Here is a 16,990-nt window from a genome sequence, read left to right as displayed (position 1 = left end):
GCTCTCTCACGCGTGCGCTAGCTCTGACGTCTGTCAGTCTGTTTTTTCTTTTGCCTTCCCCTTTTCCCAGTCCGACTCCTCACTGCAAGTGTGTGTGTGTGTGTGTGTGTGTTGCCCTGTCCGGATCCAAGTATAAAAAAAAAACGGCATGCCGTCATGTCTCAGCTCAGTGTTTGTAGACAGCGCTGAAGCTTTCAACCAAATTGGAGAATCAAAAGCGACGGTCTTTCTTTTTCTCTCAAAAAAAACACACACACACGCCTGCGCACGCGTAGTGATGCGGTGGATTTGATGGGCTTCATGCGCAACGGTGAGGAGGCAGTGCGACTCCCGAGTATGGCCATTCTCTGGCCATGCTGCTCCGTTTACGCTGCAGCTAAGTGGATCTGAGGCACACTGAGAAAAGGAAACCCTCTGATACCACTCCATGCTTTCTCTCTTTCTCGAAGTGTGAAGTGCATTACAGCGGCGGTGCCTCACCGAGGCTCTGGTGTTCTGCTCTGTTGTTGCGTGTACCCCTCTGATCTCTATTTCTTTCGTGTGCTTTTTCTCCCCCCCCCTGTTTACCCCTGTGTACGTGCCTCCCTCATTTTCACCGGAATGGGGTGGGGCTGTGACACAACGGTGTCTCACACGCTCGTCCGCCGCCGCCGTCCGCCAGTGGAACGGGCGTCAAGTGAAGAACCCCACATAACCCTCGCTTTCGTCTTCCTCAGATTGCAAGTAGCGCAACCATCAAAACCGCAAGAGCTTCTACACACTCATACATACACACACACACTCTCTCTCTGAAGAGCGCAGACCAAGGGCACCCAAGGCAGAGAGTGGGGAGTGTAGGTCGTATTACAAGGGAAAGAGAAACACCACGTTTTTCCTCTGCATGTTTCCTCTTGTGTGACCCCTTACTGTTTTTTTTTTGGCTCCTCTCTCTTATATTCTGCGAAGCGCCAGTGAGTGCGTTTGTCTCCACTAGAGGTGCTGCAAAGCTTCACCGTGGTTGTGTGTCTGTGTGTGACCATAAAGGAATCACGCGTCTTGGATGTGTTCCCTCGTGTGACCGTTTGCGCGTGCGAAGGCTTTAGTTTGTGTGTGATTGTGTTGCGTTCGTGCTTGGCTTTCGTGCGCAGTTCCCGTCGAGGCGTGGTTTGCTGTGGCATCTCTCTCGCTGGAACTCCGAGCAGGTCCTCCCCCCCCCCCCCCCATTTGTCTCTTCGCTGCCGCCGCCATCATACAAAAAAGTAGAGAACTCGTCAAAGGAGGGAAGTGCCGTTTCTTCACGACTCACCCGTGGTTGTCGTTTTTTTTGTCCATTCAGCTCCCCAGCACTCTTTTGGCCTTCCTCGTGCTTCTCAATCGCTCCTCGTGACGTGCCGGGCTTCCGCCCTTGACTCGTCTATCTCCGCGGCTGTTCAATATCAAACATGTCTTCGCAGATGAAGCGTGGCTCGACGTCGCTCAAGGCGCCCGCGTCCTCGATGTCGCTTGCCGCATCGACCGCGTCTCACGCCAAGCGAGCAAAGATTGAGGCGACACAACGCAACCCGATTCACATATCTAAGGATGTCGCAGACGCCTGTGGCATGGTGAACCCGCTTTCGGCGCGTCTTTACAGCGACGGCATCAGCAGCGGTGCGCAGGTTGGGCTGCCGAATCGTCTCACTCAGTGCCTATCACCCGGGCTGGGCCTCGTGCCTCATCCGCCCTCTGAGCCGGCGGCAGCCACTTCTTCCAAGACAGACCCGGCCGCCTCCACCCGTTGCCGCGGCGAGACGAAAATGGTGAACTCACTCCAGGTGTTCAGCCCACCAAGGCACACGGACGCACAGCTCAAGGAGTTGTTTGCCTCCTCCGCCAAGTTCAAGTCCATCACGTCACCGGTTCCTCGTTGCACGCCGACAGCGCCACCGGCAAAGCTCGCTCCGCTGACGTCAGCGCGGCTGGGTGCCGTTGACGCCAGCACCGGCGCCGCGGCTGCCGCCATGTCCGACACTCAACAGGTTATGAGCACCTCCGAGGCCGCTGCACAGCGTGCGCTTGCCACCATCCCACGCTTTCACAAGGCTACCTCAAACTCGCCGAACGAGTTCGTTTACTTGATGATGCGCCCCCGCGGCATTCGCGACTCGCTGAACCCGTACGACCTGCAGCCGATGTCTCGCACCGAGGGGCAAGGCCGTAGCTACTATACGGTCTCGGCTGCCGGCGTGACGCACTTCACAGAGGGTGGGGCCGAGTTCATTGAGCTGCCCAAGTGGGAGCGTGGGTGCCGCATCTTCCATGCTATCCGCGAACTGCTTGTATTCAGCGAGTACAAGCGCTGGCGCAACTTTGTGCTGTGGCGCAACCTCGTGCGCCGCAGTGCCACGGCAAACACTCGGCAGTTTCTCTCCGCACACCTGTTTCACGCGCACCCGACCCTGTCAGGGGCATTGCAGGAAGTACGCAACATTTGTCTGGAAACGGCTGTCTCCGAGGACCTTTATCAGTCTAGCACGGAGACGAACACACTCGACGTGTATATGATGACACTGCAGACAAACTTGCAAGAACAGCGTCGCCGGCTAGAGAACATGATGAAGCGCATTCGCGATCATGTCGAGCAGGCATGCAAGACAACCATGTTTACCTGGCAGCTTGAGCGTGAGCGGCAGAAGCTGCTCTATGGAGACGCTGAACAACAGAAGCGGAAGGTTCTCGATGTGCGAGAGCTGGGTACGCAGGAGCAGCCGTCGTACATCGAGCTGACGCAGCGTAAGACAATATGTCGGCGCCTCACGGCCTTCATCAAACTCTGCGACTATCTCGTTGTTGAGTGCCTTACCGGACTGGCCGCCAAGGCGGTGTCGCACATGCGACGCGACTTCGAGATGTCAGGCACTGCTTCAGCCAGCGCACCAACTGCGACAGCGGAAAAAAATCGCCGCGGCGGCGCTCCGGCGTCGGCGGCGTCGGCGGCGCCAAGCGGCCTCTTCACAGGCCCGCTCTGGAATGTCGAGGTTGTGTACAACACAAATCAGCAGGCGATCGAGCTCGTGCCCTCTGCGGTGCAGATTCGCGAATCCGTCGAGGACACACTACAGGACTACGTGCGTGCAGTCGGCGTCATTCCGCGCCTGACGTCACTCAACACGTTTCAGATTTACACCAGCAATGCACAGGACGAGCTGGGAAACTATACGGTGGGCGCAGGACCGAATGTTGCGGATATGGTGATGGCCGAGGAGGGCTACAAACGGGATGTGGCTGCTATTCAAACATGCCTCGCCACCTCTTTCGCTATGATGCACCGCTACACCAACACCTTTGAAGTGTTCAAGGATATGTACATTAGAAACAATCAGCTCCAGGAGGATGCGCTGCTGGAGAGCAAAGAGACTCTTCACTACTTCCGCGAGCAGCTCGCCACCTACAAGACTCAATCAGAGTCGATTTCTTCGAACATTCCGAGCTGCGCTGATATTGGGATGATGCGGATGTGGACGGAGGGACTGCGAGACTTTTTCACGCCGAGCCCAGTGGCGTGCTTGGAAATGTTTCACAGGGCACTCCCCATCATCGCGCGTAGACGCAATGAGACTCTGCTCAGGGAGCTGCAGGAGCGGACTGCCTACCTCGCCGTGCCACCCAAAACAATCGAGCACTACGTCGAGTTCCTCGAATACTGCAACTCACTGGAGAGCTCATTCGACGACGTTATAGCCTCCTACGACGTGGTACGCGAGTTGTTCAGCCTCCTACAAGAGGAGAAGATCGATGTGAGCGAAGAAGATGAGGAGACGTACCGCAGTGGCACCCGGCCGCAGTTTGACAAGCTGCGCACACTGATGCAAACAACCGAGGACAGCAAAGAGGCCCAGCAGCGTTTCTTTAGCCGCTGCATTGAAGAGGAGATGGACCAGCTGCGTCGCCGTATCGAGTCTGTGTACGACCGCGCGGGCCAGCCGATCGTCATGTCGGGCGAGGCGGACGTGGCGGAGGCAAACGCGTACATGAAAGCGCTCCTTGAAGAAGCGGAAGGCATTGCCGCGCGCGAGAAGAAGCTCCGCGAGTACCAAATCGAGATCGGAGCCGAGGAGACTGTGGTGGAGGTGATGACAGAGATGCTGAACGATGTAAACATCAAGGGGAAGCTTTGGACCGGCATCGAAGAATGGGGCGCCTTCACAGAGGAAACCCATGCGCTCCCTTTCGATCAGCTCGACATGCCAGCGGTCCAGGGGGTGGTGCAGAAGTACTCGTCGCTAGTAAAGCAGGTCTCCTCAAAGCTGGCGAGCAACGCTGCGGTCCCGCGACTAAAGAGCAGCGTTGAGGAGTGGCGCCAACTGTTGCCGATTCTGCAGGCGCTCACAAACCCCTGTCTCAAGACAGAACACCACGCAAAGATCTCCCTCATTGTCGGTCCTGTCGCGGACACTAGCGGCAGCACCTCAAAGACGCTCAATGAGTGGGCAAACCAGTTCACCATTGGGATGCTACTGAAGCATCGAATTCTCAAGTACCGCGACGAGGTGCTCGCTGTAAGCGCTTCGGCCACCGAAGAGGATAAACTGCAGAGGCAAATAGATAAGGTAAACGCAATGTGGAACGGTGGTGGCCCGAAGCCGCCCGCAGAGTTCCAGTTTCATGCACATAAGGACAGCAAGGACATCTTCACGCTAGTCGGTACCTCGGTGGAGGACGTGACAACGCTTCTCGATGACTCTGCCGTGGCCATCTCAACCATCGGAAGCAGTAAGCACTGCCAAGGTGTACTGCGCTCGCAGGTGGACCGATGGGAGAACCGCCTGAAGTACATGCTGGAGACTCTGGAAAAGTGGGTAGAGCTGCAGCGCAATTGGATCTACCTCGAGAACATCTTTTCCTCCGTTGAAATCCGAAGTCAGTGGAAGGAAGACGCGCAGCGCTTCGAGAAGGTTGACCGCTTTTACCGCGACCTGATGCGCAAAGCCCACGACTTACCGACCGCCTACCGCAGCCTCCTCATCAATCCACCATCCTTTGACTCCAACGCCCCTGCTGGTGGCCGCACGCTAAAACATGACCTCGAAACCTACATAAAGGAGCTGGAAAAGGTGCTGACTAGTTTGGAGAAGAAATTAGAGGAAAAGCGGCGCGCCTTCCCGCGCTTTTACTTCCTCAGCAACGACGACTTGCTCGACCTGCTGGCCAAGGCCAAGACACCAGAGCTGATGATGCCCCACATGCTGAAAATGTTCGACGGCATCAAGTCCCTTACGCTGTCGGCGCAGAATGACATCACCCACATAAACTCCATGGAGGGGGAGCAGGTACAGCTGGATCATCAGGGTATCAAAGCACGTGGTCCAGTCGAAGTCTGGATGGACTCGCTGGAGCGTGAGATGTTCGCAACGCTACGGCGCCGCGCCCAGCACTGCCTTGAGGACTACGAGGCTCGCCAGGACCGCATTGACTGGATGTTCCAACATCCCGTGCAGCTGGTGCTGATTATTGAGCAACTCCTGTGGACGCGTAGCGTCGAGGAAGTGCTAGACAAGTTTGACTCCCCGCAGCTCCTGCTTCACCTGCGTGACGAGCAGCGCCGCTGCCTCGAGGTTCTGGCGGAACTGACGGCACGCAAGCTCTCGAAAGTGCAGCGTGTTCTTCTCTCCACCATCATCACAATCGACGTGCACGGCCGCGATCTTGTCGAGGAGATGTGCGACAGCGGTGTTGCCGAGTCCCTAGAGTTTGGCTGGACAAAGCAGCTGCGTGTATACTGGGAGAAAGACTTGGATGGTAACGGGACCGTTTTCATTCGCCAGAACAACTCCCGCTTCGTGTACGGTTACGAGTACCTCGGCGCGCAGGGACGACTTGTCATTACCCCGCTGACAGACCGCATTTACATGACTGTGACAGGGGCCTTGAAGCTGCATCTTGGCGCATCACCTGCCGGGCCGGCGGGCACTGGCAAGACAGAGACCGTCAAGGACTTGGCCAAGAACCTCGCGCGGCAGTGCATCGTGTACAACTGCTCTGACGGTGTCACGTACAAAATGATGGAGAAGTTCTTCTCAGGTCTCATCCAAACCGGTGCGTGGGCCTGCCTCGACGAGTTCAATCGCATCAACATCGAGGTGCTCTCCGTCATTGCATCTCAGTTGCTGGAGATCAAACTGGCGCTCCAAAACGCGCAGGAGGCGTTCACATTCCAGGGGACGCCTGATGTGCGAGTACGTCCGACGTACGGCGCCTTCGTCACAATGAACCCCGGTTACGCTGGGCGCACGGAGCTGCCGGACAACCTGAAGATTCTCTTTCGCCCTGTCGCGGTAATGACGCCGGACTTCCGCATGATCGCCGAGGTGATCCTCTACTCGGAAGGCTTCAAGAACGCCCACGACTTGTCGCTGAAGATCACACAACTTTACAAACTGAGCTCAGAGCAGCTGTCGCCACAGGACCACTACGACTTCGGTATGCGTGCGTTGAAGTCGATTCTTGTCATGGCAGGTGACCTGAAGCGCTCGCAGCCTGGCGTGGAAGAGGACCTCACGCTGATCGTCGCATGTAACGACTCGAACGTGCCGAAGTTTGTCGCGGAGGACATTCCGCTGTTCCGGGGCATCATGCAGGATTTGTTTCCAGGGGTAAGCTTCCCGGAGCGGGAGTACGAGGAGCTGCTGCCGGCGATGCAGGAAATCATGGCCACGAGGAAGCTAGTCGACGCCGGGCAGTGGGTAAAGAAAGGGATACAGTTCTACGAAACGCTCATTGTGCGGCATGGCGTGATGCTGGTTGGTGTGACGGGTACAGGAAAGACGGAGGCGCGGAAATGCATCGCAGATTCTCTCACGAACCTCGCGGCGGCGGGGAGCGAGAACAAGATGGCGCGCCCTGTCGTCGAGTTCGTGCTGAACCCCAAGTCGGTACTGCTGCATGAACTCTACGGTCAGCTGGACGTGAACACAAACGAATGGAAGGATGGTATTCTCGCCGCCATTGCGAAGGAGTGCGTGCGAGCCTCGGAGGTCTCGTCGGATCACCGGTGGATGGTCTTCGATGGCCCGGTGGATACCCTCTGGATTGAGTCGCTTAATTCTGTACTGGACGACAGCAAGCTGCTCTGCCTCGACAGCGGCGAGCGGATCAAGTTGCCTGATACGATTCACATGCTGTTCGAGGTGGCGGATCTATCGGTGGCCTCGCCGGCAACGGTGTCACGGTGCGGCATGGTGTATGTAGACACCGAGGACTTGCCGTGGCGCGCGGTGGTTTGCAAGTGGGGTGATACGAAGCTCGCTGCTGCTGGGGCGCAACCGCAGTGCCGTGCCTACATCCTCTCTCTCTTCGACACCTACATGAAGCGAGGGCTTGTTTGGCTGAATCAGTTACCTGCGTCCGCCACGCTGATGAGCGCTGGCGACATCAATGTTGTGCAGTCTCTGTGCGACTTGTTCACGGCCCTCATGGAGGTAAACAAGGTGCAGCTCATGCCAGACCCGGTCACTGAGGTGCAGCCACCCTTGGACGACCCGATGTTTCGCGAGCGGAACGAAATCTGCAATGCGATCTTTGCCTTTTCCTTCGTGTGGTCCGTTGGCGGCAACGTTGACCACGCTGCCATGGAGAGCTTCGACACGATGGCTCGCACGCTGCTCGAGGCGGTTGTGCGCTTCCCCACTTACGGCAGCGTCTACGACTACACAATCAACTTCTCAACACGTTTGCTCATGCCATGGGAGTCGCTGGTGCCCGAGTACACCTACAATCCCGCGACGCCGTACTTCAACATCCTTGTGCCGACCGTGGACACGGTGCGCTACAGCATGATTGCGCAGACATTGCTTCAGTGCAAAAAACCTATCCTCTTCAATGGTCAAACGGGTGTCGGCAAGTCGTTTATCATGGCGGACTGCCTCCAGCGCAACAGAGAGGTGCTGCAGCTGTCGCTCATCACCTTCCAGTTCAGTGCGCAAACGTCGTCTGAGCGGACGCAGGAGCTCATCGAGGCAAAGCTCAAGACCAAGCGCAAGAATTTGCTCGGTGCAGCGCCGGGAAAGTCCGTTGTGCTCTTTATTGACGATTTGAACATGCCAGCTCTGGAGGTGTACGGTGCGTCGCCTCCCATCGAGCTGCTGCGACAGCTGATGGGTCACGGTGGCTTCTACGACCGTAAGGTGGCTGGCATGTGGAAAACAGTGCAAGACGTTACGGTTGTGTCCGCCTGTGGCCCCCCAGAGGGCGGCCGAAACCCCATCACCCCCCGCCTCACTCGTTTGTTCCACCTGCTGCAAGTGGCGACCCTCACGGATGACTCGATGAAGCGGATCTTTGGCTCCATTCTCAGGGGTTTTATTGAGGCAAAGGGTTTTTCCCGTGAGGTGAAGGACGTGGCACCATCGCTCGTGATGGCCACCGTTGACGTGTTTAACATTATTCGCGACGCCCTAAGGCCGCGGCCCACCACGCCGCACTACACGTTCAACCTGCGCGATCTCTCGAAGGTGTTCCAGGGCATGACACAGGTGATTCCGCGCATCTGCCGTGACGCCACAACTTTTGTGCGACTGTGGATGCACGAGGTAATGCGGTGCTTTTACGATCGCCTCGCCACGGTGGAGGATCGGCGCTACTTCGTAGACGAAGTCCTTGCAGAAACCGTGTCGCGTGTGCTGCCCGGGGCGGTCGATGATTTGCTTGCAGCACCGCCGCTGTGGGCAGACTTTACCCGTTTTGGGTCAGCGGAAAAGGTGTACGAGGAGGTGCCGGAGGCGCAGCGGCTGGCGCAGGTGCTCGAGGAGTACCAGGACGACTTCAACGCCACAGAGGCGACCACCAAACCGAACGACACGAGTAGTGGCGTCGCGACAGTTCAGGCATCGCAACTGAACCTTGTCTTTTTCAAGGACCACTGCGAGCACATTGCGCGTATTATCCGCATTCTTCGACAGCCGCGCGGCAACGTACTGCTGGTCGGTGTCGGTGGCTCTGGCAAGCGCTCCCTGACCCGTCTCGCCTCCTTCATCGGCGGTTGCCGTATCTTCGAGACGTCGGTCGGCAAGGGTTACGGTATGAACGACTTTCACGAGTTCCTGTTGGAGGTGTACACGTACGCCGGTGTGAAGAACGAGCCATGCGTGCTGCTTTTGTCCGACAACCAAATTGTGGACGAGTCTATGCTGGAGGACGTAAACAACATCCTCAACTCCGGCGAGGTGCCGTCACTCTTCAACGCCGAAGAGCGCGAGAAACGCGTCAATGCCTGCATCGAGGCCGCCCAGCAGCATGGTATCACCAGCAGAGAGGATATCTACAACTTCTTCATCAGTCGAGTTCGGGACAACATGCACGTAGCGCTGTGCATGAGCCCGGTTGGCGACCAGTTCCGCACACGCTGCCGTCAGTTCCCATCGCTGACAAACTGCTGCTCCGTCGACTGGTTCGATGAATGGCCGAGAGAGGCTTTGGAGGGGGTGGCGAGGCGCTTGCTGGAGGACATGAAAGATGCGGTGCCGGCAAGCTTCTACGAGACGCTGCCAAGACTTTGCGTCGACGTTCACGCAGCGACAACCGAGATGGCGCAGCAGTATTATGATGAGTTGCGCCGGCGCTACTACATCACCCCAACGTCTTACCTGGAGTTCATCGAAACGTACAAGGCGCTCCTGCACAGTCGACGCAGTCGGGTTCAGGCACAGCTTGCGCAAGTCGAGAATGGTACGGAGAAGATGTACGAAACAGAGGAGATGATCACAAAGATGAAGGCTGAGATCGAGGTGAAGCGGCCGCAGCTGGAGAAGGCATCCGCAGAGACACAGGAGGTGGTGGCGGACCTGAAGGTGCGCCAGGCCAAGGCGGCAGAGGTGCAGGTGCAAGTGCGAGCGCAGCAAGAGAGCGCGACAGTTCAGCAGCACGATGCGTCGCAGATCGCGGCAGAGGCCAACGCACGTCTAGCTGAGGCGAAGCCTATTATCGACAAGGCAAAGGCGGCACTTGACACAATCCAGGCCAGCGACATCAACGAGCTCCGCTCCTTCGCCAACCCACCCTCGGCGGTGCTGAAGACGACGCAGGCGTGTATGACCATGTTCGAGTCGAAGGACTTCAACGGTGCGTGGTCTGGCAACACAGACTGGAAGGGTGCACGTGAGTTCCTGTCACATCGCCCTCTGCTGGACATGATCCGCGGGTACCCCACCGACAATGTGAAGCCATCGATTCTGCAGAAAGTACAGAAGTACATCAACGACCCCGAGTTCACGGTAGAGGTGTGCTCATCGAAGGGTTCGCAGACGTGCGGGTCGCTGTGTGCGTGGGTGCACGCCGTCAATGAGTACTCCAAGGTGGTAAAAGAGGTGGCACCGATGCGGCAGGCCGCGGCGGAAGCAGAGCGACACTTAGCAGAGACGAATGCAAAACTGCAGGCCGCACAGCAGCAGTTGAAGGAGGTGGAGAAGCAGCTGTCAGACCTTGAGCAACACTACCAAAGCAGCGTTACCAGGAAGAACGACTTGGAGAAGGGGCTGATGCTCTGCATCAACCGCCTTCGCAACGCCGAGACGCTGTCCGGCTCCCTTAAGAGCGAAGGGGCCCGCTGGACGGAGAATATCAAGCTGCTCACAGCTCAACTAGCCGAGCTGCCGCTGCAGGTGTTCATGGCAAGCGCCTCGGTCGCCTACTTTGGTGCCTTCACCCCGGCGTTCCGTCAGCGGCTTATCACGCACTGGACGACACAGTTGGCCAAGCGCGGGTGCGATGTAGGCGACTTCACATTGACCGGCGTTCTCGGGGATCCGGTCGACACGCTAAACTGGCAAGTGAATGGGCTGCCAAGCGACAAGACGTCCACCGAAAATGCTATCGTGGCGATGTTGTCCATGGCTCCGCGTCGCTGGCCGCTTTTCATTGACCCACAGGAGCAAGCCGTCAAGTGGCTGCTGCGGCAGTTCCAGCAAAGCCAGGCCGCGAGCGGATCGGGCGCTGTGGCGTCGAAGAACCGGAACATGTTGCGGGTGATCAAACTCACGGACCCGACCTGGATGCGCACCCTTGAGTCGCAAATCCGCCTCGGCGGAGTGGTGATCATTGACGACGTCGGTGAGTCGCTGGACCCAGCGCTGGAACCGCTCATCGCGCGGCGCATTGTGGCGGCTGACAGTGGCGGCCTGCAGATCCAGCTCACTCCGCAGTCTGGGCTGATCGACTACAACCCCAACTTCCGGATGTTTCTGTGTAGCAAACTGCCGAACCCAGTGTACCTGCCAGACATTAGCACGCGCGTGACGCTGCTGAACTTCACGGTGACCATGGAGGGATTGTCCGAGCAAATGCTCGGCGAGGTGGTCTCCATCGAGCAGCGCTCCATGGAGGAAGAGAAGAATTCCATCATCCAGCGCATTGCCCAGGGCCAGCGCCGTCTCAAAACCATCGAGGAGAGCATCCTGGAGCGCCTGCAGAGCACCAAAGGCAACATCCTCGACGACGAGGATCTGATCCGCGAGCTGCAGTCCGCACAGTCAAGTGCGGAAGTGATCAGCCGCAGCCAAGCCGAGGCGAGCGAGAAGATGTTGACTATTTCGACTGCCCGCGACCGGTACCGCAGCGTTGCTGTGCGGGCAGCGCTGCTCTTCTTTGTGCTGGCGGACGTGGGTCGCATGGATCCAATGTACCAGTACTCGCTTCAATATTTTGTGAATCTGGTGCAGCATGAAGTGGAAGGTACCAGAAAGCCTCTAGGGTACACAGAGACAGATCCCGCAATGCTGGAAGAGCACCTTCACGCAGTGATCACCAACCTCACAGCCGCCACGTACACACAGATCTGCCGCGGCCTATTCAACAGAGACAAGACTATTCTCTCGTTGCTCATAGCAACGACGATCGCCCGGCACGAGGGTGCCATCACAGAGGAGGAATGGCAGTATTTCATGCGGGCCACTGCCTTCGTGGCTTCGGAGGTGCCGGTGCAGCCGCCGCTTCTCGCTTCGTGGATGAGCCGCACACAGTGGGAACTGGCCGAGGCGCTCAGCCGCGCCGTTCCCGCCTTTCACAATCTTATCGCCAGCATGGAGGCGGACTCAGAGGCGTGGAGGGAGTACTCGCAGTCTGACTTTCCCCACACTGCCACACTGCCGGGAGACTGGCAGTCGCGTCTCAGTCTATTCCAGCGCGTGCTACTGATACGGTGCTTCCGTGACGAGAAGCTCTTTTTTGCGCTCTCTGACTACGTGCGACAGACGATGGGGGCCGAGTTCATTGAGATGCCGCCCATGGACCTCACCCGCACTCTCAAGGACAGCACTGCACACACGCCAATAGTCTTTATTCTTTCTCAAGGAGCCGATCCAATGGAAGCGCTTCAGTCTCTCGCCAAAGGAGAGCAGCAGGACCTCCAATATGTCAGCTTGGGCCAGGGTCAGAGCGAAAACGCGAAGCGACTCATCGCCACGTGCCGCAAGTCCGGCTCCTGGGCGCTCCTGCAGAACTGCCACCTTTCGCAAACATTCATGCCAGAGCTGTCGGCGATCGTTGCCAGCCTACAGCCAGGCGCTGCCGGTGCGTCTGAAACCCACGAGGCATTCCGCCTCTGGCTTACGTCGATGCCCACCGACTTCTTTCCAGTGTTTGTGCTGCAGACGAGTGTGAAGCTAACCAACGAGCCGCCAACCGGGTTGAGGGCGAATATGCTCCGCTGCTTTGGCGAGTTGACCCCACAGGAGTACGAATCCTTTGGCCATGACGCCACCATCGGCGCCGAGTTGAAGGGGCCCGCCTTCAAGAAACTTCTCTACGGTCTTTGCTTCTTCCACTCCATCGTGCTTGAGCGGCGAAAATTCGGCCCGCTCGGGTGGAACGTCAAGTACGAGTGGAATGACACGGACTTCCACGTCTCGAAGCAGTGGCTGCGGCTGTTCTTTGAGGAGCAGGAGACGATTCCATGGGAGTCGCTCGAGTACATCATCGGCCAGATCAACTACGGCGGTCGTGTCACTGACCCGCAGGACCGCGGCACGCTGCTGACCATTTTGCGCCACTACCTCTCCCCCCGCATCCTCGAGGAGGGCCACAGTTTCTGTGAGGGGGGGCAGTACGTCGTCCCTGCGAGCGGCACGCTGGCTGAGGCGCAGGAACACATCCAAGCTATGCCTTTTGTGGATGAGCCTGCAGTCTTCGGCATGCACGATAACGCGAACCTGCGCTACCAGCTGCAAACAAGCGAGTACTTGCTCACAAAGATTGTGTCCATTCAACCGCGTATGGTCGGATCCGCCGGCGGCTCTGGTGCAACCCCTGAGGAAGAGGTGCGCCGCAAGTGCCAGGAGTTCGAAGCGTCGCTGCCAGCTCTGCTGACTCGAGAGGAAGCAGGACCGCGCACCTTCACGAGTCTCGCGAACGGACTGCCTAACTCTATTTCGACGGTGTTGGCGCACGAGTTGGTCAAATACAATCAACTCCTCGAGAAGATACGCCAGACACTTTCGGACATGCAGAAGGCACTCCAAGGGCTGACAGTCCTCTCTGCCGACCTCGACGCGATGTACAGCTCCTTCCTCGCCGATCAGGTGCCCAGGCTGTGGTCGGCGGTCTCGTACGCCTCGCTCAAGCCGCTCGGGGCGTGGTACCGCGATCTGCTTGCCCGTGTGCAGTTCATCCGCTCGTGGTTGCAGAAGGGTGAGCCAGCGGCCTTCTGGATTGGCGGCTTCTTCAACCCGAGTGCATTCATGACAGGTATCTATCAAGCTTTTGCGCGTGCGGAAAAGGTATCAGTGGACCGGCTCGGCTTCCGCTACGAAGTACTGGATATGGAACCGGAGGCAATCCTTTCGGGACCGGAACGCGGGTGCTACGTGTACGGCATTCACACAGACGCGTGGCGCTGGGATACTCAACGGCGAGTCATGGCTGACTCTTTGCCGGGGGAGCCGTACGCTGTGCTGCCGCCAGTGCACTTCCTGCCGGAGCCGTCGCACGTGAGGCCAGCAGAATTTCACGCTGTGCCCCTCTACCGCACGACCATACGCGCCGGAGTGATCTCGTCTTTAGGTGCCAGCTCCAACTTCGTCCTCTCCATTGAGGTGCCGTCGGTTGATGGCGCTGACTACTGGCTGCTGAAGGGTGCCGCTTGTGTGTGCGCACTGAATCAATAGAATGTGAAGGAAGAAAAACAGCGAGGCCCAACGCGTACCCGCAATGGGTGAGGGAGAGAAGGGCGGGGAGGTGCGGGTTTGGGGGAGAGGGAAACTGAGGTATGTGATTGCCTCTCTTTCTTTGCGCATAAACGTGTTAAAGTCGTGCATGTGCTTGTTACGACAGCGTGCGAGTGGTTGCTGTGCTGCTTTTCTTGCCTTCTGTGCTGGTGCATCTGGACCTTTAGATTTGTGGTGCGTTGGCAGAGAGGATCGCCTTTTTTTATTTATCTCTGCGCTCAGGATTGGCAGGATCTGTGATTACGTGTGTGCATATGTGCGTGTTTTTTTTTTTTGCGGGGGGGGGGGGGGAGAGCGCCAGGTGCCGCCATTCACATATGCACACATACACAACAACAACAACCACTTGACCATCACTACCACCACTCTAGCCTAACCGCCTTACAATTTTTCATTTTGATTTTTAATATTGCTGTGATGTTTTCTCTGGCCCCCCCCCTTTTCCCTTTGTTTGGCGCCTTGGGCGCCCTACTCAGATGTAACTCCCGTGAAACACGTAGCCACTACGCCCCTCCCTCCTTTTCGATTCGTTTGCTTCTGCGTCTTTACGCGTACCTGCTGGCGTGTCGTTTCCTTTTCGTGGACGGGGGTTCCACACATGGGTTGTGCCGTGTTTTGTATATTCGCCTCTGTGTGTGTCTCCTGTGCTGAGGTGGATGTGAGGTGTTGAACCCCCTCCTCCTCCTTTCTCCCCTCTTGAACAGGAAAAAGAGACCTCGCACATGTTTTGAGTGAATTGTCCTACGTCATGTATGCTAGTCAACGCGCGCAGTGTTGCCTCTGCGCTTCTTTTGTGTTCCCGTGTGTGTATCGCGTCTATGTACCCCTCTTCTCTACAGCCTCCTCATGTACTTCCTTCAACATACACTCAGAGGTGGTGCAGTGTGCACAAAACCACTTCTGGAGTTGATGAGTCCTCCAATAAGAACAGCGCCGAGACGGCCTCATTTGACACTTCTTCAGTGAGTGCACACCCTGGAACTGGGTGTGCAGTGTGTGGGAGGGAGGGAGTGCGCCCCCCCACCTAACCATCTGCGTGGACATTGTTCCTTTATCTCCCACTCATTCTTCCTGGTGGCCTTCCCGTCTCCTCCTTGTAACGCCTCGCCTCCCCCTTCTTCGACCTGGCTGTAAGACCCAGCTGCACGTCGACCCTCAGCAGATGCTCTGCTTGGCCCTCGTCCTTTTCTCATACGCAAGTATCGCACTCCAATTGACAGTGACAACCGATCGAGGAGTGGCCACAGTCAAGCATTGCCACCCCCAGCACCAGGAATCCAACTTGTAAAGAATTTTTTTTTTTGGTTTCTTACAGGGTCCCTGTCCGCATCAGGAATCTCTTCACATCCAGACCGGACCGAATCCAAGCGCCCCCACGATGACGCAGGCGTTCGACCAAGTATTGTTGGAGTGGTTGGAGGCTTCGCCGCGGGTGCCTCGCCGAGATCGACAGGTACTGCTTCTTAGAGAGCTAATGTTTCTCCACGCTCAGCGAGGCTTTCGTTTCGATGCGGGAGCGCCAGATGAGGAGGAGAAGGAAGCCCAACAGTGTAGTTGGCAGGATAGTAACACGGCCGCCGCAGCGAGGGTGAGCGCGGCATTGCGGCGTACATTTCTTGACACCGTAGACACTGGCGATGCGCGCCGTCTCGCAGAGACATTGTCAGTGTCAACGGACATTGACTTCCTGTATCGAGCCCTAGAGGTTGACTGCATCATGTCCCTCCACGTTGCAGGGGACGGTCCGCGCCGACCGTCGCAGCAGCTGCGCGGTGTGGAGGACATCATCAACGAGCTCAGTGAGTTTCAGGAGTCGGTGCTGCTGCTTCGTGTCGACCTCTCGTGCCCACAAAACTCCAATGTCGCCGCTTCACAGCCCATTCTAGTCGGAGGAATGTCGGCAGTGAAGAGCAGGGTGGAGAGATGCACGCCTGAGCTCGAAATCGGCACCCAGGTGACTTATTACGCCGATGCGCAATGCTCGCACGCCTTGTTCGACGTGCGCAGTGTGTTTCTCTTCTCCCCTGACGGCGCTAGGGTAGAGCGCATTTTGAGAGAGCTTTCGCCTCGCGGCGGCCACGATCTCAACGACGTGCTGCGCGGCGTCCGCTTCGGCAGCTTTTGTGTGGAGTGACGCGTACGCAAGCAGACACATCGCCTTCAGCGCTTTTTGGCTTCTTCTTTGCGGCTCGAATTCACCGATCGCGATAGATGTGGGGCCGCCCTTCTCCCCTTCCCGTGTGCGTGCGTGCGTGTGTGTGTGCGTGTGTGTTTATTTCTTTCCGGCGCACACGTGGTCACATTTTTGTGCATATGTGAGGTTGAAAGAGGGGGCGTACGGTCACAAACCCGCACACACACACACACACACACACACGCACACGCACACGCACACAGAGGAAGGCATTCCCACTTCTCTCTGTGTGTGTGTCGCATCTTCTACCCTCTGCTGCTTCTCCTTGGTGTAATTGTTTACGATGTTCTCCTTTGTAGATATTATTGCGTTCTGTGATTTCCACTAGACGTTAGATCGGTGCCCCCTTGGGGGCACGACGGCCTCGCACTCCCTCATTGACAGCACCGCTACTCGTGCACGATGGGCGGACAAGGAGCGATGATGATGCAATTGTTCTCTTGTGTGGGCCTACAGGAGAGGAGCCGTTTGCCATTCTCTCGCTTGCTAGCTATTCTCAAATACTATTCACACACACACACACATGCATATATATGTATACATGTATACATGACGATGTATGTGCGTGTGTGTTTGTGTGTGTTTTGTGTCTGTAAGCGCCACTCACTTCCCCTCTTCTATTCTT

The 16,990-nt window shown here is 57.2% G+C and overlaps 2 protein-coding genes across 2 annotated transcripts; both read left to right on the top strand.

The window, feature by feature from the left end:
* Positions 1 to 1,421: 1,421 nt before the first annotated feature.
* Positions 1,422 to 14,111, top strand: JKF63_03724 (uncharacterized protein; the record flags this gene model as incomplete). The annotated part of the gene is made up of 1 exon (XM_067899723.1): positions 1,422 to 14,111. One exon carries the CDS (start codon positions 1,422 to 1,424, stop codon positions 14,109 to 14,111), a length of 12,690 nt encoding a protein of 4,229 aa, XP_067755962.1.
* Positions 14,112 to 15,549: 1,438 nt separating this feature from the next.
* JKF63_03723 (uncharacterized protein) lies at positions 15,550 to 16,305 on the top strand (the record flags this gene model as incomplete). The annotated part of the gene is made up of 1 exon (XM_067899722.1): positions 15,550 to 16,305. The coding sequence occupies one exon, from the start codon at positions 15,550 to 15,552 to the stop codon at positions 16,303 to 16,305; it is 756 nt and encodes a 251-aa protein (XP_067755961.1).
* Positions 16,306 to 16,990: the final 685 nt, after the last annotated feature.

This window comes from Porcisia hertigi, chromosome 28, assembly GCF_017918235.1.
Source record: "Porcisia hertigi strain C119 chromosome 28, whole genome shotgun sequence".
Taxonomy (NCBI): Eukaryota; Euglenozoa; class Kinetoplastea; order Trypanosomatida; family Trypanosomatidae; genus Porcisia; species Porcisia hertigi.
This window is presented reverse-complemented; position numbering and strand designations above follow the sequence as displayed.